Genomic DNA, 23,065 nt, shown 5'->3' with positions numbered 1-23,065 from the left:
TAAGCTGAAGCTGATGCAGTAAAAAATGGTGGGGATTCCAAGGCAACAATTTAAGAATCAATATCAGGAATCTTATTAGTTAAAAATACTATATGGTTTGATTTCTAATTCCTTAGGCCTTTAAATAAAGCGTGAGGGTTTTACAACTAAAATAGTATTGGAAACATTTATCAGCACGTGTGTTTCATGGTGTAACATGTATGGGTGAAATGCTGTTTTTAATCTCTGCATTTCAAATTAGATTATATAAAGAAGAGCAAATGTAAATGTTGTCTCCTGTATCAAATTTCTCCTTTTGTCTTCTGATTCTTGTGTGGTAGTGTATTTACTCCTTTTTGGCCAGTTGAGCCCCAGAAAAAAGAAGAGCTTCAAGCAAGTACATGATGGCATGTTTAATTTTTTTCCCCTTTTAGCTTGCCTACATATTTTATGGTTTATAAAGTATGTATTGCAGCTCTGCCATGTTCATTTTGAAAATTCCATTTAAGAACCAAAGTTGTAAGGACAAGTAAACCATCTCAAAAAAAATTATTGTCGAACTTGATATTTCTTTTCTATAGTAGATGACTCTGAATTAATACTAAGTAAGAACTGGACTTAGTCACAGTTGCTCTAAAGAAGCTTGTATTGTACTTTTCAGACACAGTATTTCCTATATTTCAGTGAAACACTATTGAACAAACCAAAGTTCATCAGGTTGTTAGTTTTTTTTTAAAGACTTAAGAATTCTTTCATCTCTCATTTTCATAATGTAAGTTTTTGTTTTAAAATATTTTTGATGTCAGCCTCAATATTTGGGTTACAGTTATTTTATTTATTTATCCTAATGCTTTCATATACTGCTTTTCCTATTCTTTTAGTTATACAGAGTTTTGTTTGGGTCATATACCTAATAAGTTGCATCTTCTACATTAGGGTCAGCAAACTATGCCTTGTGAACCAAGTCTGGCCTGCTACCTCTTTTTGTAAATAAGGCTTTGTTGGAATGCAGCCATACTCATTTGTTTACATATTGTCTATGGGTGCTTTCCTATTAGAACAGCAGAGTTGAATGGTTGTGGCACAGACCTTTAAGACCCACAAAAACCTGAAATATTTACTGTCTGATTCTTTATACAAAAAGTTGGACCCTTTCTTTAATTTGCTGAGAGGATTTTAATGGGTTGGCCACCCATTTGTAGAACATTTTGGGTTATATCACAGCAACTCATTATTTGTATATTCTTCACAGTTGAACCTTTGTGTAGGCAGATAATTGACATTTCCATGTATTCGTGACTCATGAAGTTGATTAATAACAGGAATATGTAAGATCATCTCCCTCCCATGAAATTAAGGAATTAGCATTATTAATTTAACAGATCAAAATTTTGACCTCTGTTTCCTCAATTGGAATTTAAGGACTAGATAATGTTCAAGGTCTCTTTTTCTCCTATGTTTCTAAACACTAGCTCATTGCACATTTTATTTTCACTTTGAAAGGTAATTTTAAGTATTGGTAAACTGGACTTTTTATTCTGAAATTTTATTAGTAAACAAACAAGCTCAGTACAAAGAGCCAAGAACTATTAAGTTAAGGCTAAATCCAGATTCTGAATTTGGGGTGTCTAAGGAAATGGAAAATGATTCTTTCTTTTTTTTTTTTTTATTACCTTCTGCTTTATTCTTTAATATTTTTAATTTAATCCATTATACATACTTGGCACTATTCTTTGGATTGTTTTACTCTTTTCTGTTTTACATGAAAAAAATACTCAGCTATGCAATTTGGGGAGTTTTTTAGATTGGTTATTTTTCATACTCAGTAAAACTGAAAATTCAGCATTTCTTAATCTTAAGAATTCTTGCTAAAATATGGAAGGCAGATAAACCATATCTTCTTTGCCATTCTAAATTATTCTAGTAGAATGCATATAAATGAATTCAGTTACTTTATAATATTAGCTAAATTTCTACATCTGATTTTGAAGTCCTGGAGTTTTACTGATGCCAGTGTGGTAATTCAGAAATAAGTTAGACAGTCAACATTTATTAATTTTTTTCTCTGTGGGCATTAGTGTTTAAGTAGTTCTCTTCCCAAATTTTTTCCATCTAGTTATACAACAAATATATTTTTGGAATGTATATTTTATAGAGTACATTGAGATGCATTCCTAATAGAGAAATTTGGTATATTCATGTGATAGAACATTATGTAGTACTCGTACAAAATGAATTATGGCTACATGCAATGATGTGAATGAATGTTGGCAATATTATATTGATGGTAGAGAATATGCCCAAAAAGATTACTTAAAATAATACTTCTTTATAAAGTAAAAACCCACTAAAACTAAACATGTGTCTTGGAAATAAATATAATATTTAACATTAATAAAGCAAAGGAATGATAAACCCAGGCTTAGGGATAATACAGCTTTAGGTAGGAGGAGATAGGAAGAGATGGATTAGAGGAGAAACAGATAGGTAGATACAAGTTAATATCAGTTTTCTAGTTCTTGTGTTCACATTTATTATAAATAAATATAAATACAAAAGCAGACCATGTGTGGACCAGTGATAAGAGATTATCATGAACCTAAGGATTATGGTTAATCTAATTCATGTACCTGAGATTAATTAAATTAAAAAGGCAAAACTTGTAAGAATTGGACATTTATATATTTATTTAAAGCTAATATTGGCATATGACTTGGATAGTTGTTGTGTTCAAACATACTAACATATTTGTTGTCTTATGTTTTAGTCTGTTTAGTCTAGAAAATGCCCACTGGCAAAGCTAATGTTATTATATTTAGCAACTATTGTGACATTACTTGGTAATTTTAAATAGATATCATTTTACATCAAATCTCATATATTCTTGTTTGTGAAACTTTGCTTCCTCTATATAGGAGTTTCACAACTTAGAATAAATATGCACATGATACAGTGAAATTGTTCCTTATATTAATGAAACCCAAAGGGTGTTTGTGTCTCCTTTTTGTGTAAGTTTACTTGCCCTTCTATATATTCATTTTTTGGTAATGTTTCATTGCAGATATGTAGACACTTTGCTCAGTCTTAACTTTGTCTTGGCAATGATAATGTTAAATTGGATGAAATCCTATTACCAGTAGGTCTTACGAGCAGTGTTCCAAGTGCCTAGTTGTTTTTTGTTCATAAATGATGGTCTGGTTTAATACCGCAGAGCATTTAAAGCTAAGCATTTTGAGAGCAGCTTCTGCCTTTCTTTTTCTCGTGGCAGTGTGTTGCTAAAGCGCTTTGAGAGACACTGATACATCAAACAGGGCTTTCCCTTTATTTTCTTACATTGCTCTGGTTTTTGTTGGTTTGTTGTTTTTACCAAAGCATTTTGCTCAGATTCACTTAATGCATGCATGTAATTCAAACATGAGTGTCCATTTCTCACCAGTTGGTATGGTAGTAGCACTCAGCCCTCGTCTAGTTTCAGAAGGTATGCTCTCCTTGGTTGTTACTGATACAGGTTTATTCTGTTTGTGTGTAGGTCCTATGCACAGTCAATTGGAATCCCTGAGTGACTCTTGGACTCGCCTGAAACATAGCAGAGACTGGTTATGCAACTCTTCCTACTCCTTTGAGTCTGATTTTGACCTGACCAAGTCTTTGGGAGTTCACACTTTGATCGAAAATGTTGTAAGCTTTGTGAGTGGAGATGTGGGGAACGCGCCAGGTTTTAAAGAGCCAGAGGAAAGTATGTCTACGAGTCCCCAGGCTTCCATCATTGCAATGGAACAGCAGCAGTTAAGGGCAGAAGTAAGTCTTTGATACTCCTCAAGAGGCACTATGGAAACTTAAATGGAATCACTGAATGTACAGTAGTAGGAAAATTTTTTCCTTTTCATCTATTCCTTGCCTCCTCTTTTCCTCCACCTGGACTTTTTGATGTCACTATCATAAAATGGCATAATGTTTGTTTGAAGTGGACAAAGTGCATTTTTAAAAAATATTTATTTTTGAGAGAGAGAGAGAGAGAGAGAGACAGAGTGTGAGGGAGGGGGGGCAGAGAGAGAGAGAGGACAGGCTCCAGGTTCTGAGCTGTCTGCACAGAGCCCGATGCAGGGCTTCAACTCACGGACCATGAGATCATGACCTGAGCTGAAGTCAGATGCTTAACCAACTGAGCCACCCAGGTGCCCTCAAAGTGCATTTTTAATTGCCATCTCTTAGAACAAGATATTGTAATCCTAAGTCTTACCTTGTCTCCTAGAAACTAGAATGAGACTGGCGGTGAGCGTATACATCTGCTTCTTAGATCCAGTTTTGACCCGTTTGCCTCCACTTAAAAAGGGCTAGATTAGATCACCACAGTAGTAATGATAAACGTTAAAGTTAGTGAACAGAACTTTAAGGAGACCTAAGATGCCTTTATAACCTCATAGTATCTTACTCAAAATATTAATTCTGGTTTTAACATGCACACAAATTCTTTCATATTTCTCCTTTCAGCATGTGGAGGTTAATTCCCCTTCTCTTGAGAGTAAGCAGGACTTAGTGACTCAGAGCTAGCAGAGTATGAAAAGGGAAAAAAATGAATAATTTTACACTGCAGAAACCTGACATACATCACCTTAGCCATGTGATCAAGATTCCCATTATAAACAATAAGTTATAGTGATATCATACATCCCTGAAAATAATGTGATGAGAAGAGGACTTCATGGTATTTTCCTCTAAATCCATAACTCTAGTCTAGATGAAAAAATATCAGGCAAGCCCAAATTAAGGGACATTCTATAAAATACATGAATAGCTCTTCCAAAGGAAAGGCAATAACTGTCATAGACTAAAGGAGATTAAGGAGACATGACAACTGAGTGTGAAATGATATGTAGGATTAGAGCCTGGAAAACTGGTGAAGTCCAAATAAAGTCTGGTTTAATTAGAGTGTTGTATCAGTGTTAATTTCTTAGTTTTAATAAATGTACCATAGTAACCTAAGATGATAACATTAGTGGAAGGTAGGGGGAAGGCATACAGGAAACATCTGTATCATCTTTACACCTTTTCCGTATAATTATTCTATGTGCAGTTATTTCAGAATAAAAAGTCATGAAAAAAAAGACGGATAGGCTGATTGACTACAGTGGTGGGTATTGTCCTCCTAGGGAAGAGAGAGCCAGATGTTCAAGAGACCCACAGAGAAGCCTTCCAGAAATACTTTTTCTAAATTTTGAACTAAGCAGTATTGATTCTATATAACTTTATTGTAAGTGAAGAAAGCAGTAATCGTAATACTTTACAGTTTTGAAACCTTCACATATATATCCTCATGAGCATCGCAGTAGTTATGTTAGTAGGTTAGATAAAGTACTATAATATTAGCCTGATTTAACACATGAAGGAATTGAGATTCAGGAAGTTAAGTGAGTTTCCCCAGGCCACACAGTAGATAAAAGAGTCTGGCCTTGAAAATAGGTCTCTTACATCCAAGTCTGGTTTCCCCATTGCCCTGTGTAGCAGCTTCTTAGATACTGAAGTATGCTTATAGAATTTTTAGAAATATTTTTATTTTAAAAAGTCTTAATGATAAAATAAATGTTTACTTTACTAGAATAGAGTTCTAAGAAATATCAAGACTTTCTGTGCTAAGTAATATGTGTTTTGGAATTCCTTTGTGTCTCACTTCAGTGAAGGACTCTAAAATATATTCATTTTACTTTTCTCAAGCTTCGTTTAGAAGCACTTCACCAGATCCTCGTTCTATTGTCTGGGATGGAGGAAAAAGGTAGCATCTCTCTGGCAGGAAGCAGATCAAATTCGGGCTTCCAGTCCTCCACACTGCTCACGTCTGTGAGGCTGCAGTTTCTAGCTGGGTGTTTTGGTTTAGGCACTGTGGGGCATGCAGGAGCCAAAGGAGAGAGTGGCCGATTGCATCACTATCAGGTGGGTGACAGCTATGTTGTTTAAGGATGCATCTTGCACTATATTCAGATTCTAGCTATTCTTTTTTTCTTTTCTTTTCTTTTTTAATATCAATTTAATAATACTAAGGTTTCTGGTGTTTAAGATTGAGGTTTAAAAATATAAAGACTTCTAAATGACTCTTACAGCTATCTGACTGGTTTAGTTTCCTGAATGATAGTAGTATAGTAGACATTAGGTGAGCCATGGTACTGTTGTTCTTTTAGATCCTTTGCTGGCTCAGTTTTAATAACCCTTAGCCAAGTTGGATAGAGATAGATCTAATTTGGGATAGGGATTGGTGTTTTGAAGGATGGGTTTCCAGAATTTGCATTTACACTTTATCATTTTACCCAGTTTCTCTGATGGCTTGAAAAAAATTTTTTAAAATGTTATCTTTATTTAGAGAAGAAAAATTGCTTTGTGGGAAAGGAGAAAGATTATATAGAATCTGGAATCGTCAAGCATTTAGGTATAAATTTATTATAAAGCTTTTCTATATTGAAATATATTAAATAATTAAGAACTGCCATAGGGCTCTAGCATAGTGTAAGATAAAATTCTATTACTTTTATTTGTGTAGAAAGTGTTAGTGTTACTAATAGAAAATGTAAACATAACTTTATTCAGGATGGGATCAGAGCAGCTAAAAGAAATATTCAGATTGAAATCCAGGTGGCTGTGCATAAGATTTATCAACAACTGTCTGCTACCCTAGAGAGGGCTCTACAGGCAAACAAGCATCACATCGGTGAGTAACTGCCACCACAAATCTGAGATGCGGGTTACATTGTATGCTAGATACTTAATGTTCTATATCTTGTTTGAACATTAATAGATCAATTTACATGTAAAAGAACACATATTTGAAAATGTAGTAGTGTTCCACGTTACTGTTTATATTTTGGAATATGCTTTATTTTAATAAATGTGTCAGTTACTTCAAAGGAAATTCTCAGTTGTCTGTCTTTCTTTTTTAGAAGCCCAGCAACGGCTCCTTTTGGTTACAGTTTTTGCTCTGAGCGTTCACTATCAACCAGTGGATGTTTCTTTGGCGATTTCCACTGGTCTGCTAAACGTGTTGTCGCAGCTATGCGGTACAGACACCATGCTGGGACAGCCTCTGCAGTTGTTGCCAAAGACGGGTGTTTCTCAGCTTAGTACAGCTTTGAAGGTGGCTAGTACAAGATTGCTCCAAATTCTTGCCATCACTACAGGGTGAGCATTATAGATGTCTTGATGGAACTGTATGGGACCTGGTCTTTTCTCATTTGAGTAATTTCCATTTCCCCCTAATCCCTTTTATGTGTTTAAGTACATTAGCCCCACTGTGTTATTACCACTTTTTTCCCCCCTGTTACATCATATAGGACTTATGCTGATAAACTGAGCCCCAAAGTAGTTCAGTCCTTGTTGGATCTACTCTGTAGTCAGTTGAAGAATTTGTTGTCCCAAGCTGGTGTACTACTTATGGCCTCTTTTGGAGAAGGGGAAGGAGAAGAGGGTGAAGAAGAAGAAAGAAAAGTTGACTCCAGTGGAGAAACTGAGAAGAGAGATTTCAGAGGTAGCATAAACCCTTTTTTGTCATTATTTACTAGCGTTTATTGAGTCTTCTTGTGAATATTAGAATGTAGAATTCTCTCTGTGGTGAGGTGTGAAATTTTTTTAAAAGAATTTTTATTTATTCATTTATAAACTTCTTTGCTCTCCAAATATGTGTGATTTAGATGAGCTCCTGACTGAACTTCTTCTCCTTAAACTCTGTTAATCCTGATATAGCGATCATACTGCTCCCTCTTGAAGTTTAGCTTCTCCTTGGCTGTCCTTGCTCTAGAATCTAAAGGTTCTAGGTGACTGATTGCCCCAAGTTCTGTTTTCTTAGCACTGGATCCTGACAGCCCATCTTTAACCATAGTCTTGGCTTATGGGGTTTCATATATTGGCTCAGGTTTTCATATATGGAAACTAAGTTAAAGTTAAAGGAGCTGAACTTCTTGCTAGGCTGTTATGTTTCCTGGTCACTAAAAAAAAATCCTTATTATACTTAGTTGTCATTTATTTGGATGCTATACTATGACCATCTGCTCATAGCTTTAAAAAACTATAAACCTATAGTGAGCATTGTATTTTTGATAGAATTTAAACCCTGAACAGCAGAAGTACTAACTATATCTGCTACATAATTAAGGAATAAAGGTTTAAGATTAGTCATTTCTGAAAGAAATTTTTATGAAACTACCATGTCTTATTACCATAATAAACTCTGGGAGCCCTTAAATGCTCTCTGGACCCGATGGATGCCTAGATAGATAGATAGGTAGATAGACAGCCAGCCAGATGAATGAATGGACGGGGACAGAGCAAGTTATTTAACCTCTCTGTGCCCCCATTCCCTTATCTGTAAGATAAGGATAATAGAACCAACCTTTTTAGAGTGTTTGAAGACTAATTTAATTTAATTAAATACATGTAAAGCACTTAGAGTAGTGTCTGGCACACAGTAAAACTATAAATGTGGATGTTAATATTAACACTGGAATACTAGACTAATATTAAAATTAAATAAAGTAATATTTAAGTAATATTGTGTAGATAGGTGGGTGGATAGAGGAAATACCCTGTGGATACAAAATTGATGAAACATGGTCTCTGCCCTCAGGGACCTTCTAAGGTAACAAGAGAGGCAGCCATTTCAACAACTAATCACACTGTAGTACAAGAAACTTAGAAGAAATAGCTAAATCTATCTAGGAGGATATATGAGTCCTGACTAAGGACTAGCTTTTGGTTTCAGAGGCTAACCCTGTGGCACATTCCTTCTCCCTATTTATATAAAGAGGATGGTACTTCTAAGAGCATGGCAGACTCAAAAGGCATGGTAAAATAAACAAGCTTTTAGTGCCTCTGCCTGTTTTTCTGAGTTCCAGTGAGGGGTACAGGGTGGTTAAGGTTATTAGTTTCTCACCATTCTGTGCTGAGTACTGTACATACAGACAGCAGGAAAGACCTAATAGAGTTACTTCTCAACCTTTAGGTCCCTAGGAAAACTGGGCCCTTCCATACCCAGTAAAGAAAGAAGTACTTCTGTGAATGAATCTCAGCAGGTGTAACAGCAGACTGAATCCACGTCCATTCCTCTCAGGTCATACTAGAGAGAAGGCTGTTGCGCTGTCTCTATTCATGGGAATGGCTGGGAGTGAGACTGATCAAGTCAGCAGTGGCCAGCTATTAATAACCCCACAGACCCTCTAAAATACTTAACTGAAATTTCTAACTGGTATTGGTACTGAAACACTATCTCCAAGTTGTATTAATCAGTTTTCTATTTAAGGTCTGCAGACTTTAATTAATTTAACTAATTAACTAATTTAGTATTATGTTACAGAGATACTTTCTGGGAGTTAAGGATGGGGGTTAGGATGGTGGCCTCATAACAGATTTTCCCAAGGATCTCCACCAGGAGAGAAGGCTTCATAGAAGAGGTAGCTTTTGAATTGGATTTTGAAGAATGTGTAGGAACAAGGTAGGAGTGGTATGTGGCTCTCCAGGGCAGGCTAATAACTTTATATTCTTCAAATTTATATTTATAAAAATATTTGCTTATTAGCATTTAAGTAAAGAAGAGGTAGAGGACCATATAGGACCATAAAGAAGAGGTAGAGGACCATATAGGAATTGTAGCAAAGGAGTACAGTTGTCTCTGATTGTCACCAACGTTCTAATTGCACCATAGACATGCACACCCATCTCAGCAGAACAGGTATCCTTCATTTATGACAAGGTGTCTGTGAAAGCAGATTGCTGGCCATCTAAGTGTGGTGCCCTTGGTGCGAGTGTCTCACTTTAAGTGAATTGTCCGTGTATTCCTTAATTTGACATGCCAGGATCTCCCTGAAAGGAGTGCTGCCTTTAATACTTGCCTCCAAATCATTATGATTTTGTATGTTCTAGTGCCCCTTAGAGATTGATATTCTGGGCAGCTGCCTCACTGGCATGCTTCTTCCTTTTGGCTCTGAGTTGGGACTGTCACGCTGAGAGGGTTTGAAAGGTATTGGATGATGATGGAATGTGGTATGTTACAGGAAAAGCAGATAGTCCTCTGGATTCAAAATGCACAGGGTGGAGGGAAACTGAGAGGAGCGACAAGAGAGAAGCTGGTAGTGATGCTTGCTTGGGGCCAATTTACCTAAGAGATCTTGTACATGGAGTTGGTGCTCAGGCAAACCAGACTCAGCCTAGAAATTTATTCCTTTGTAGAATCTGAAAACACAAAGTCTTCTTTAGAGATGTGATTCTTAATTTGATTGGGCTGGGGGAGGTCATAGACTTTTTGAAAATGTGATCCAAGTTGGGAACTCTTTTACTAGTCAGATATACACACAATTTTCATACAACTTTAGGAGGTTCACAGATAATTTCTCTCAGATTCTACTTCATAGAACTCTAAAGTTGGATAGAGAACTGATGCATTTTAGAGTAGCAATAAAAAAATACAGAAAACGAAGTATGCATACTTTATTCTAGCAACCTCACTATTACTGTACACAGTTGTAAAAAATGTTTTTAGTTGGGTGTTGTTTTCTGACCTTTCCCCATTCTGTTCTTTAAGGTTTAAAAATTCAATAGCCAATTGACAAGTTAGATTTTGAATTAGATTTGGGCTTAGTACAATCTAAATGCAAGTTCTACTTGATAGGACATTTTCCTATTGATTTTTGGTTGTAATGTAAACTTGTCTCTTTACTCTTCAGCTGCTCTTAGGAAACAACATGCAGCAGAACTGCATCTGGGGGATTTTTTAGTTTTTCTTCGCAGAGTTGTGTCTTCAAAAGCAATTCAATCAAAAATGGCTTCCCCAAAATGGACAGAGGTGCTTCTAAACATAGCATCTCAGAAGTGTTCTTCAGGTATATGACCTTTGCCTTATTTTAGAGTGTTTGTATGCATTACATGTATTTTATTCAGATAATACCACATTTTAATAACATTGAATATTTGACCTTGATTTCAAGACTTTTGTTTTCTGAGTACTTACTTGATCAAAAAAAAGGTCCAATTTTAGGAGTAAAAATTGATAGGAATTAATAGAAAGTAGCACCAGGCTAAATTATGGCTTTAACTAGAGAACTTGGTTCTATTTGTTTGAATTACCATAATAAAAATAAACAGAACATCCTGTTTAGTAAGTGGTGCAGATTTTGATGTCACTTGTTGGGTTATCAAAATGCAGATCTTATTTATCCATTCTCTCTAATCATAATACAATTTCTGTTGTCTTGATTGTAACTTCTGATTGTGTGTTAGCTGTGTGAGTTCTATGTAATGAGCCTAATTCTGGGTTTGTAGACTAAAAGTTTGGTCTGCTTGCATATATTACTGCCAGTCCTTTCCTACTTTTTATTTTTAAGTTTATTCATTTATTTATTTATTTAGAGAGAGTACACAAGTGGAAGAGGGTCAGAGAACTGCACGAGAGAGAGAGAGAGAGAGAGAGAGAGAGAGAGAGAGAGAGAGAGAAGCATGCAGGGCTCAAATTCATGAACTGTGAGATCATGACCTGAGCCAAAGTCGGGATGCTTAACTGACTGAGCCACCCAGGCACCCCACTCCCCCAGTCTTTTTTTTAATGGTGGTAAAATATACATAAAATTTGCAGTGGTATAAAATACAATATAAAATTTACAGCTTTCAACTACTTAAGTGTACAATTCAGGGACATTCAGTACATTCACAGTGTTACTCAACCATAACTGCTCTCCACTTCCAGAACTTTTTCATCATCCCTAGTCTTTCTTAAATATGCTAAAACATAATTTAATTTTCCATGGTACATGTTATTTTATATGTATACATTCTCAATATACTTTGCTAGTTTTTCTTAACTAGTATAACTTATAACAGCTTTTTCCCTCATCTGATAAGGTAAAGCTTATATAACATTGATTAAAGTCATGGAGCATAAAGAAAGAATTAGATATTTGTTTAATTTTAACTGGTTTTCTTGTAGTAGTAGATAGAAAAAAGAGCATCATTATTCTGTCTCTTCTTTTGCTTTCTTCAGAAAAGCATAAACTGCTTACTCCCCATTAATCCTAAAATCTCCGTGAGGCAGTCAGGGCATGGATGGAGAAGAAGCAGTGAAAGGGTATGATAAACCTGAGCTTTAGAGATTAACAGACCTGTTTAAAATTCTACTTCTGCCGCTGCTGAGCTATGGTCACATTTCTTAACTTCTCTCAGCCTCACTTTCCTCATCAGTAAAACAGGGATATGATGTAGAATTTGTAAAGATCCATAGAGTTAATGTGTATGAAATTCATAGCATAGTACCTGGTACAGATAGTTATTATAGTGCTGTTCCCTTTATATATATAAAAACTGAGACATAAACATGAATATTCATGTACATTAGTGGGTACAGGCTGAGTATAGGATTCTTGTGATAATAGGTTGAAGTGTTGTCCATTCCATAAATGCTGAGGAGCCTCAAATATTTTTATTCAAGAAGTTCACTTACACTTTTTTTAATGTTTATTTTTGAGAGAAAGAGGGAAGAGAGAGAGAGTGACTGAGCACAAGTAGGGGAGGGGCATAGAGTGAGGAAGACACAGAATTCGAAACAGGCTCCAGGCTCCAAGCTGGAGCACAGAGCCCTATGCGGGGTTCAGACTCATGAACCATGAGATCATGACCTGAGTCAAAGTCAGACACCTAACCAACAAAGTCACCCAGGCGCCTCTCATTTACGCCTTGAATTTAAGTCACACTAATAATCAGAAAATGGCTTTTTCTCCCCAGGTATTCCTCTTGTTGGTAACCTAAGAACAAGGCTCCTTGCACTTCACGTCCTTGAGGCTGTGCTACCAGCTTGTGAATCTGGTGTAGAAGATGATCAAATGGCTCAGGTTTCTATTTTTAAAACTATTAGACAATACTTTTCACATCTGTAACATTATTTTCCCAAAATGTAAATTATAGTCTCTTCAGTTGTAAATGTGTCATTTATTAGCAAAACTTCTGCTTCTTAGATTGCTTTATTATTTAATTTCCAAGCAAGGAGAAAGGGAAATTAAGTTATGGGTGTGAGGAGTAGGGAGAGAGTGAATACTTAGAATGTCAGAAGGAAAGGAAGATGTGTGGAATTTCTTACTGGATTTGGGCCTTTAGTGAGAGAAGTGTGAGGTTCCGTGGTCTTACTTTCTAGTGGGTTAAGGATTTTTCTAAAAAAAAAAGATATTTAAATTAAAACAAACCACTCAAAGTATCTGTTGGACTTTGGTGTAATCACATTTCCAGTGTGACTTAGTATTAGTTACATGATTTATCTTTTCTAATATTACTTAAAAGTACCTTTTACAAATTTCATCATTCTTTTTCCTTCAATAAATAGGTTGTTGAACGCCTCTTTTCCCTTCTGTCAGACTGTATGTGGGAGACACCCATTGCTCAGGCCAAACATGCTATACAGATAAAGGAAAAAGAACAAGAAATAAAGTTACAGGTAAGCGATTCTTTCAAAAAGGTATTTTTAGACAGCACAAGTGAATACCCTGTCTCCTGTCTCTGGATCCCTTCTCCTCGGAGGGACTTTGTTCTGTCAGTTATTCCATATTCTCTCTGCACTTTCTCCTTCTCCCTTGGTTCCATCTCACTTTATAAAAACATCTCTCATTCCCAACCTTCCAAACCCTTTTTTACCTAAGAAGACTCTCCTGTTCCTGTCTTTTCCTTCATTGCTAAGCTTCTCAAAAGAGTAATTTTATACATGTTGTAGCCACTCCTTCGTTCTTATTTGCTCTTCAACTCAATTGTTGAACTTCCATCAAAGCATTGAAATTGAATGACAGAGGTAAGTGCTAATTCCTAAATAGAAGATACACTTTTTTGTCCACGTCTTACTCCATCTCTGGAAACTCTAGCCTTCTGTTGTTTTCACAACTACATTTTCAATCCTCTGCCAATCCTTGCTTCCCTCTAGAGGCACCTCTTCTTTGGTGCCACATTCTCCCAGCCTCCATTTCAAACACTGCTGTCCCTCAAGATTTCCATTCTTAGCTTTTCCAACAGCCTCAGTATGCTCAGGATCATTTTCACCTATATGCAGCGCCTTCCAAACTTCAGTGCTAGCCCCGGTGTCTCCCAATCAAACCTTTATGTTTTTCTCCCTGTCCCATTTCCTAATTGACAGCACCATCATTCACATAGCATTCCAAACCTGAATTCTTGGGAATTCTAGATTTTCCTAATGTCTCCCCATCCACATAGTCACTGGGCTTCATTGATTCTACTTCCTGTATAGCTCTTAAATCCATTCATTTGGTTTTTTGAGTCCACACTTTTTCTGGTTTTCCTTCTGTTTCAGTGCAGTGACCTCTTCTCATTCTTTCTTAATTGGCTCTTCCTCTTCCTTTTATGTGTTGTATTATCCCAGGGCCTGGTCCCAAGACCCCTTCTTTTTCTAACCATCATCCCCATTCCCTTTCCTGCACCCAACAAAACCTTATTCAGACACATATACCATTGCTTCCCAAATTTTTGATTTCCAGTTCTAATGTTTTACCTGAATTCTGGGCTTACATATCCATCTTCTGCTTGCCTTATCACTTGAATGATAGTCTAGTAGGCATCTCATACATCATAGATTTTTAATTCTATCAAATCCTGTTCCTTCCCCAGCTTTCCTTTCTTCCTAGTTAGTGACTCGACTAAAAAAACCTAGGTATCATCCTCTTTCTGTCACCACTACTCTCTCCCCCCCATTTTTTCCCTCCATGCATTCTCCAGTCCTGTTGTTTCCTTTATAAAATATAACTTACATTTGTCGACCTCCTTATTGCTCTGCCCTCACCCTGTTCCAAGCCACTATCATCTCTGGCTTGGATTGTACAAGAGCCTCCTAAATGGTCTTTTTGTTTTCATTGTTAATTCCCTGTAGTCCTTTCTCTGCATGGGATCTAGAATGCTGTTTTAAACTGTAAATCATGGAAAGGGGCACTTGTGGGGAAGAGCATTGGGTGTTATATGGAAACCAACTTGGTAATAAACTATTTAAAAAAAAATGAAAAAATAAACTGTAAATCATACCATGCTGGTCCTGTGCTTAAAACTCTCCAGTGATTTCTCATCTTTCTTGGGGTAAAATCCAAAACTGCGTGTTCTCTCCCATTTGCTTAGTATACTCAGAACAACTTGCCTTCCTCCTGTTTCTTTTTTGTTTGTTTGCTTTTTTTTTCAATGTTTTATTTAATTTTTTTTTTGAAAATAGTTTATTGTCAAATTGGTTTCCATCCAACACCCAGTGCTCTTCCCCACAAGTGCCCTCCTCCATCACCACCTCTTCCCCCCTCCCCCTTCCTCTTCAACCCTCAGTTCATTTTCAGCGTTCAGTAGTCTCTCAAGTTTTGCGTCCCTGTCTCTCCCCAACTCTCTTTCCCTCTTCCCCTCCCCCTGGTCCTCTATTAGGTTTCTCCTGTTTTCCTGTTGGACCTATGAGTGCAAACATATGGTATCTGTCTTTCTCTGCCTGACTTATTTCACTTAGCATGACACCCTTGAGGTCCACCCACTTTCCTATAAATGGCCGTATTTCATTCTTTCTCATTGCCATGTAGTACTCCATTGTGTATATATATCACATCTTCTTGATCCACTCATTAGGTGATGGACATTTAGGCTTTTTCCATGTTTTGGCTATTGTTGATATTGCTGCTATGAACATTGGGGTACATGTGCCCCTATGCATCAGCATTTCTGTTGTTTTATTTAATTTTGAGAGCAAGAGAGACATAGCATGAGCAGGGGATACACAGAATCTGAAACAGGCTCTAGGCTCTGAACTGCCAGCACAGAGCCTGACTGCCGGGCTCAAACTCAAAGAAAGATCATGACCTGAACTGAAATTGGAAGCCTAACCGATTAAGCCACCCAGGCGCCCCATCTTCTTCCTATTTCTTGGACACCCTAAGCTTATTCCTCCTTTTATGCTTTGCATGGAGTACTTCCCTCATAGGTTTTTCAGATGTCAAGTTCTTACTGTTCAGGACTCAATTATCACTTCAGAGAGTCCTTTCTTTATCCTCAATTTAGAGTTAGTTTTCACATACTCTGTTATGATTTGCTTTAACTTTGACATAGCACTTATTACCTGATATTTTTTATCTTCGGTCTCCACCTTCTAAAATATAAGCTCTAGTATGTATATAAGTTCTGTGAGAGCAGAGATCTTATCTTTATCTAATACACTGTTGAATTTATAGGACCTGGTATAGTGCCTTCCACATAGTAGATGCTGAATACTCATTGAATGAATTAATACGTTCAAGTTCTCAGTATTTTTTACTTGAACTCTTGCAATAATCTTCTGATTGATCTCTCTGCCTTTATCCTATATACCCTGGGCAATACGATGTTTATAAAACACAGATCTGATTAGAGATTCTCTGTATAAATTTATATAGGCACTCCCTATTGTCTATTAAGTTCAAACTTCAAATGGCATTCAGGGTCTTCCATGATTTTGTTCTTTTTTCTCTTCCTAGCCTTCTCATCCTCTAGACATTCTCCACTGCTTGGAATTACCATAAATTACAGAACTGTTTTATACCTCCATGCCTTGCAACAGTGGTCTGTTTACTGCTTAAATGACTTTCTCTTCTTTGACCATCTGCTAAATGCCTTCTCATCATTTAGGACTCAGCTCAGAAGTCCTCCTCTTTTGAATGCTTTCCTTATCTTTCCCAAGCATGTTTAGACACCTTTATGTTTCTGCAATACTTGTCATATAACTCTTGTAATTCTCCATAATACTGGTGTTATTTATTTCTGTGGCCCCTAATTGGACTGTAAGCTTTATGCACGGACCCTGCTGTATTTATCGAGTTCCCTTGCCTACACTGTACCAGGTACATAGTAGATACTCAATAAATATTTGTGGAATCAAACCAGATAGTCTTAGAATATATATTAACTGAGATCTGGATTATTTCAAAATACTGACCCAGCTTCCTTTTTGGTAGAAGCAGGGAGAGTTGGAGGAAGAAGATGAGAATCTTCCTATACAAGAAGTATCCTTTGATCCAGAGAAAGCTCAGTGTTGCCTAGTGGAGAATGGACAGATTTTAACTCATGGCAGTGGAGGAAAAGGATATGGATTGGCATCAACTGGAGTAACTTCTGGATGCTATCAATGGAAGGTATGTAAAATTCCAAGAAGCTTTTAGCACTGTGTCTTTTAGTACTTACCAAAAAATGTTGTTACCAAGAATATGTATTGAAAACTTAAAAAAATCACATATAGGGGCACCTGGCTGGCTCAGTCAGTAGAGCATGCAATTCCTGATCTCAGGGTTGTGAGTTCAAGTCCGATGTTGGGCATGGAGCCTACTTAAAAAAATGACCCATATGTAAATGTTTTATCATTATATAAGATGTTAACATAAATGGAAACTGAATGAAGGTATACAGGAACTCTTGTTTTTGTAACTTCTATAACTTCTAAAGTTATCTCAAAACTTTTTTAAGTGAACAGTTAAAAAATTATGATAATCCCTCTCATGAGGGGTCACAGAGATCATACTCAGACATGAAAATACATTAAATGTTTCCTGCCTGGGAAAGCTCATTAGAGATTCTGTGCCCAAGATTTTTATTGAGTGCTGATCACATGTCCTCTGTCTGACATACACTAAAACTTTAGATTCATAGAAGGAAAGCAGGTGTTTATGTTAAAGTATAATGTGGTACAAAACAGTCCAGGTGTAATGAGCCTAGGGAATGTTTCTATTCTAGTTCCAGATGCCAGCCAAGGACAAACACTGCAAGCAGTCCTTTCTAAGGATGGCAGTCTCTGCTATATTTTTGGCACAGTCCACCCCCTTAGCTCTTGGCCATAGTCTCTTTATAGTAAAATTATTATTAGAAGGACCCCAAGTGCCAGGGTGAGACCAGCCTGTACTATTGATTTCAGTTATGCTTCCTAGGTGGCCCTAGATGTAGCTAGTTGAAAACAAATCTCATTAACCATAAAGTTCTGTCATAAAAAGCCATGTGGATTTGTTCTTAAGTTTTTATATTAACTCACTTAGGTATCAATTCAGCATAGCACAACTCTGGCCAGTGCACGGCTCAGGTAGTGTCAAGATACAGTGTACACACAAGAATACAGTTCTAGAAGGCATACATGCTATCCGTGGAAACAAAAGAGTTTATCATTGTTAGGATACCCCTAATTAGGTTGTACAGTAGTTAAGCAGAGCATGTTAACAGGGCCCCCATGTGACCTTTCACCAGAAGCTCCCCACCTTCAGTTCCCAGTGCAGTTTGAATAATTTAGAGTCAGTGGGACTCAGGTACTGCCTGAAGGCAGTCACTTATATGCTTTTCAGGTCTCTGACTTCATTTTATCTGCCTGAAGAGCATGATGACATCTAGAGGTGTGTTGGGGAGTGTGCAGGTGCTGGGGCCACCCAGTTTCTTACAGTCTGTCAGTTGTGATGGGAGGCTCAGCAATCAGGTTGAATGTGAAGTACTCACAGTAGCCTTCAAGACAGTACAGACTTTTTCCCCCTAAGAGAACCAGTTCTGAAAAACAAAGATCATTAAGGCCTTCCCTACTCCTCCACACTTCCCTAGGGTCTGGTTTTTTTTTCTTCTTCTCCCTTATACTAAAATCAGTATGTCTCATTTAGTAATTATAACTTTACCTTTTTTCAGTCATTTTTTAAATCTTCAGTTAGATCTTTTGTCCAGAAGGGTTGGGTGCAAAGACAAAAGAATTTTCACACAAAAAAACATTTTCATACAGCTTAGCCAGAACAGTTAGTTAGGAAATTGGTCAGGACAAAATCCCAGTTAAAAAAAAATTTTTTTTTTCCAAAATAGAAGGTTTAAAAACCTCTCTTATCCTAATTATTTATCTAATGAGCAGCCTAGAAAAGATAACTCTCTTTCTGGGAGAGCTTCTTTTAATAAAAGGCCTTACTAAAATGTGTGTATCAGAAGAAAGAGGTAACAGGTAGTCAAGCTATCAGTCTGTTGTTGCAAACTGCAGTTAATCCAAAAGCCTGAACATAAGTCAGCAGCAGTGAGATGTCCCCAAGAAGAGGTTGACGTCCGCTTAATTAAGAGTGAACGGCCAGGTCATCATACTTCCTATGGTAGGCCTTCCTCCAACTTGCTGCTTTGAGCGGGAATCACAAGTTAGGAGTATAATCATTTTCTTTGTCAAAAATATGGAGCCAATTAGCTCAAATTTAGATGGTCCCATAAAAAGAAAAAGCCCTTATCCAGGGGTATCTGCAAGTGACCTGGACAGTCCAGCCAGAATCTATGATATTTTCATAGGTTGTGGCCCCACAAAGGAGTACTAAATCTGCAGCAGTACCAGAATTTAAGTTTTGTTCATTCCTTTTAGGGTGAGCACAGCTCATGTTAGGTTGAAACAGCCCAGGGCAGACAGTTTCAGATTTTAGATGAGAGTCAAGTCCAGGTAATTAGGATCTATAAATTCAGGATTCTAAAAAGCAAGCAATATTTTTGGCAGCAATGAAGCCTATATGCTCTAAGACCAAACTGCTGTGTTTTAAGTCAAAGGTAGAAGCAAGGCTTTTGTAGATGTTTTGGTTTTTTTGTTTGTTTTTGTTTTTGCCTTGTCAATCTTAGAGTCCAAATTAGGCTGGAAAATCATTAGCCTCTTAAGAGTCAGACATCAGATTTTACAAGAACTAGGTGGCAAGTCAAACTGCCTTTTAAAACTCTGGAAGTGTATCCATATATCTCTGTCTGGAGATTACCACTCTTTTTATTTGGTTTCCCCTTTTCTAGAGGCAAAAATTATAGCCAAAAATTATCAGTTATGGAAACTTATTTTGTTTCCAATACTCAAAAGAGTTTAAATTGATCCACTGGTGGCAAAAAATATGAAAGTTGTATCTTTCTAACAAGTTTTCCTTTGCACCTTTCACTGATCAGGATAATTCCTTAGGATTTATTGATTTTATATCAGTTTTTATCATACATCCAGATGAAATAGCCACAAAACACTTGAAAATGCTATTTTTTTTAAATTTACTTTCCCCCTGCAGATTTCAAGTTTTCTCAAAGCCCTAGCAGTAAATATAGGGTAATTGGTTGGAATAGGGGCACTGCTTCAGCAATGGAAGCATCTAGGCTAAGGAAAATAACTAGAGAGGTGTTTGTATTTTCTTTTGTTTTTTCATCTTTCTTTATTTAAACCTTTGCTCCAGCTCTGGGAACTGATTTATCTGTTTTTCTTCTTAGAAGAAAAAGCAATACACATTTCTTTTTTTTTTTAATAGTTTATTTTCAGATTGGTTTCCATGTAACACCCAGTGCTTCTCCCCACAAGTGCCCCCCACCATAACCATCACCCCCTTCCCTCTTTCCCCCTCCCCCTTCAGTCCATGGTTCATTTTCAGTATTCAATAGTCTTTCATGATTTGTGTCCCTCACTCTCCCCAACTCTCTTTCCCCCTTCCTCTCTCTATGGTCCTCTGTTAGGTTTCTCCTGTTAGACCTATGAGTGCAAACATATGATATCTATCCTTCTCTGCCTGACTTATTTCACTTAGCATGACACCCTCGAGGTCCATCCACTTTGCTACAAATGGCCAGATTTCATTCTTCCTCATTGCCATGTAGTACTCCATTGTGTATATATATACCACATCTTCTTGATCCACTCATCAGGTGATGGACATTTAGGCTTTTTCCATGTTTTGGCTATTGTTGAAAGTGCTGCTATGAACATTGGGGTACATGTATTCCTATGCATCAGCACTTCTGTATCCCTTGGGTAAATCCCTAGCAGTGCTATTGCTGGGTCATAGGGGAGTTCTATCGATAGTTTTTTGAGGAACCTCCACACTGTTTTCCAGAGCGGCTGCACCAGTTTACATTCCCACCAGCAGTGTAGGAGGGTGCCCGTCTCTCCACACCCTCGCCAGCATCTATATTCTCTTGATTTGTTCATTTTAGCGACAGACCGGAGTGAGGTGGAGCAATACACACTTCTAATATTTTTTACCTACCCAGAACTCACCGTCAGGGAAATTTGAACTCTTCCCCCTCCCACCCAGAGGAGAGACAACTGCAAATTAATTTTTATTCTTTGGCCCATCCAAAGCCTGTTTATAGGGATGTTTGAGTCCCTTTCTCTTACTGCCTACAAGAGAGCACATCACAAACTTTATCCTCTTTTTAACTCACTTTAGTTAACAAGGCCAAAAGCTGTCATGGGAGCCAGTGAGCTAACTCTCCTATGGTTGGATCTTTTATTTTTGAATTCCATAGGTAACTTTTCTCTCTCTCACCAGAGCAATTTACCTGCTATATCATAACACATGTAACTGTGTAGCCATCAGGCACCAGAGCACTCTATCTTTTCCCACTTGTCTGTCTCTCTTTTCTCCAAATAATACTGTAACTATATTTTAATGAGTCAGAATTGTTGTAGTTCTAGTGACTCTTCATCTATTTTATAAAACACTGAAATTGTTTCATTTATGTTATTTTCACTTAGGCTGAAAATGAACTTACTGTATTCCCATAAATGCATCAGTGTTACTTGTGAGCACATTCCCCAGTATTGGTGTATACAGTTAATTATATATAAACAAGTTTTTTTTGATATTCGTAAACATTACCATTTTCATTTTAGTTTTACATTGTGAAAGAAAACAGAGGTAATGAAGGCACGTGCGTTGGAGTTTCTCGCTGGCCAGTACATGACTTTAATCACCGTACTACCTCGGATATGTGGCTTTACCGGGCCTACAGTGGTAACCTCTATCACAATGGAGAACAGACTCTGACGTTGTCCAGCTTTACTCAAGGAGATTTCATTACCTGTGTGTTAGACATGGAAGCCAGAACCATTTCCTTTGGGAAAAATGGAGAGGTACTGAAACTCATTGACAAGCATTGCATGTTTTCTTGTTTTTATTTACACTCAACTCAGTTATTTAAATGCCACTTACTCAGTTTATACATTATCCACTCCTCTGCTTTTTCTCTAATACCTTTTGGTTCTTTTAGTATTTACCAGCACCAAGTAAACAACAGAAAGATAGTAAATTCCCAGTAAGATTTTTGAAACAGATGAACAAAGCAGGATCATTTGTAATATGTGTAACTTTCTTGCTTAGCAAGGTTGAGATTTGATGTTGTAAATCGTGTTCCCTCTCATAAGAGTTTTGAATCTTAATGTAATTGGATATTGCATATTAAAAATAATTTTTTTTCTTTTCATCTTCTCTGCCACACTATAGGAACCCAAATTAGCTTTTGAAGATGTCGATGCAGCAGAGTTATACCCATGTGTAATGTTCTATAGTAGCAACCCGGGGGAGAAGGTAATGAAACTTTAGACTTTTATACTTAAGTATATTTTTAAATTAGTATTTGTTAGGATCAGATAGAGTTTATAAATGGAATAAAGTATTTCTACCATTAAAAGTACCTGTTCAGGTAATTTACTCTCCTAGAAAGTTAGATTACTTTTAGAAATTGCCTTTACTCTTCTTTAAGGCACTATTTGATATTCTGACAATTTGAATGTAATGAGTCAACTTTCAATTATAGGAATTAATAGGCGATAGTTTAGGAGTAATCTGGTTCATTGGCAGTTGTGCATATGAGAAAGAGACCTAGAAATAATCTTAAATGTAATCAGGTACCCTTAGCTGAATAATGGCAGATCCAGTTGTGCTGTGGAACCTGAGGTTCGTTCAGCTGAGGAGGTTCTTACACCTTATAGATGGTGTTAATTTGAACCCCGCACCTTTAGGAGGACAGTATTAAAGAGCTACACTCTCACTAAGAACTTTTTTCTCCTTATCTAAAAGCCAAGCAGAGACATACTTCTTTGTCATTTCCCTGTTGGTTTGTTTTCTACCACATCCGTTCTACTTCTGAGCTCTCACGTCTCCAGAATTTCTAGTTATTTTGTAGTAGAAAGTTTTCAGACTGTTGTATGTATACATGGAATTGTATGTATAATGGAATTGCTGAACTTGGTCAGTCCTACATATGAAAGTTGCCTCTTATTCTATGCTTTAAATGTGTTTCTGGAATTTCCAAGGTGGTGTAATTTTAGGCTGGCAGTTCGTGAATGAAGGGAGCT

The 23,065-nt window shown here is 37.0% G+C and overlaps 1 protein-coding gene across 6 annotated transcripts in view; it reads left to right on the top strand.

Moving 5' to 3' along the window:
* Nucleotides 1-23,065, top strand: part of HERC1 (HECT and RLD domain containing E3 ubiquitin protein ligase family member 1) — a 180,117-nt gene that overhangs the window by 96,734 nt on the left and 60,318 nt on the right. For 5 of the 6 annotated variants that reach the window (XM_029952984.1, XM_029952983.1, XM_029952985.1 and 2 more), the window contains exons 26-36: nucleotides 3,509-3,777; nucleotides 5,692-5,907; nucleotides 6,556-6,676; nucleotides 6,906-7,143; nucleotides 7,296-7,489; nucleotides 10,677-10,832; nucleotides 12,724-12,830; nucleotides 13,316-13,426; nucleotides 16,941-17,117; nucleotides 21,602-21,841; nucleotides 22,212-22,295. In XM_029952984.1, the coding sequence (XP_029808844.1) occupies nucleotides 3,509-3,777; nucleotides 5,692-5,907; nucleotides 6,556-6,676; nucleotides 6,906-7,143; nucleotides 7,296-7,489; nucleotides 10,677-10,832; nucleotides 12,724-12,830; nucleotides 13,316-13,426; nucleotides 16,941-17,117; nucleotides 21,602-21,841; nucleotides 22,212-22,295 (1,913 nt within the window). The remainder of the gene's footprint in view (nucleotides 1-3,508; nucleotides 3,778-5,691; nucleotides 5,908-6,555; nucleotides 6,677-6,905; nucleotides 7,144-7,295; nucleotides 7,490-10,676; nucleotides 10,833-12,723; nucleotides 12,831-13,315; nucleotides 13,427-16,940; nucleotides 17,118-21,601; nucleotides 21,842-22,211; nucleotides 22,296-23,065) is intronic. The other variant, XM_029952982.1, reaches the window with a different exon arrangement.

Source organism: Suricata suricatta, chromosome 9, assembly GCF_006229205.1.
Source record: "Suricata suricatta isolate VVHF042 chromosome 9, meerkat_22Aug2017_6uvM2_HiC, whole genome shotgun sequence".
Taxonomy (NCBI): Eukaryota; Metazoa; Chordata; class Mammalia; order Carnivora; family Herpestidae; genus Suricata; species Suricata suricatta.
Note: the sequence above shows the minus strand (reverse complement) of the source record. Positions and strands in the feature narration are given on the sequence as shown.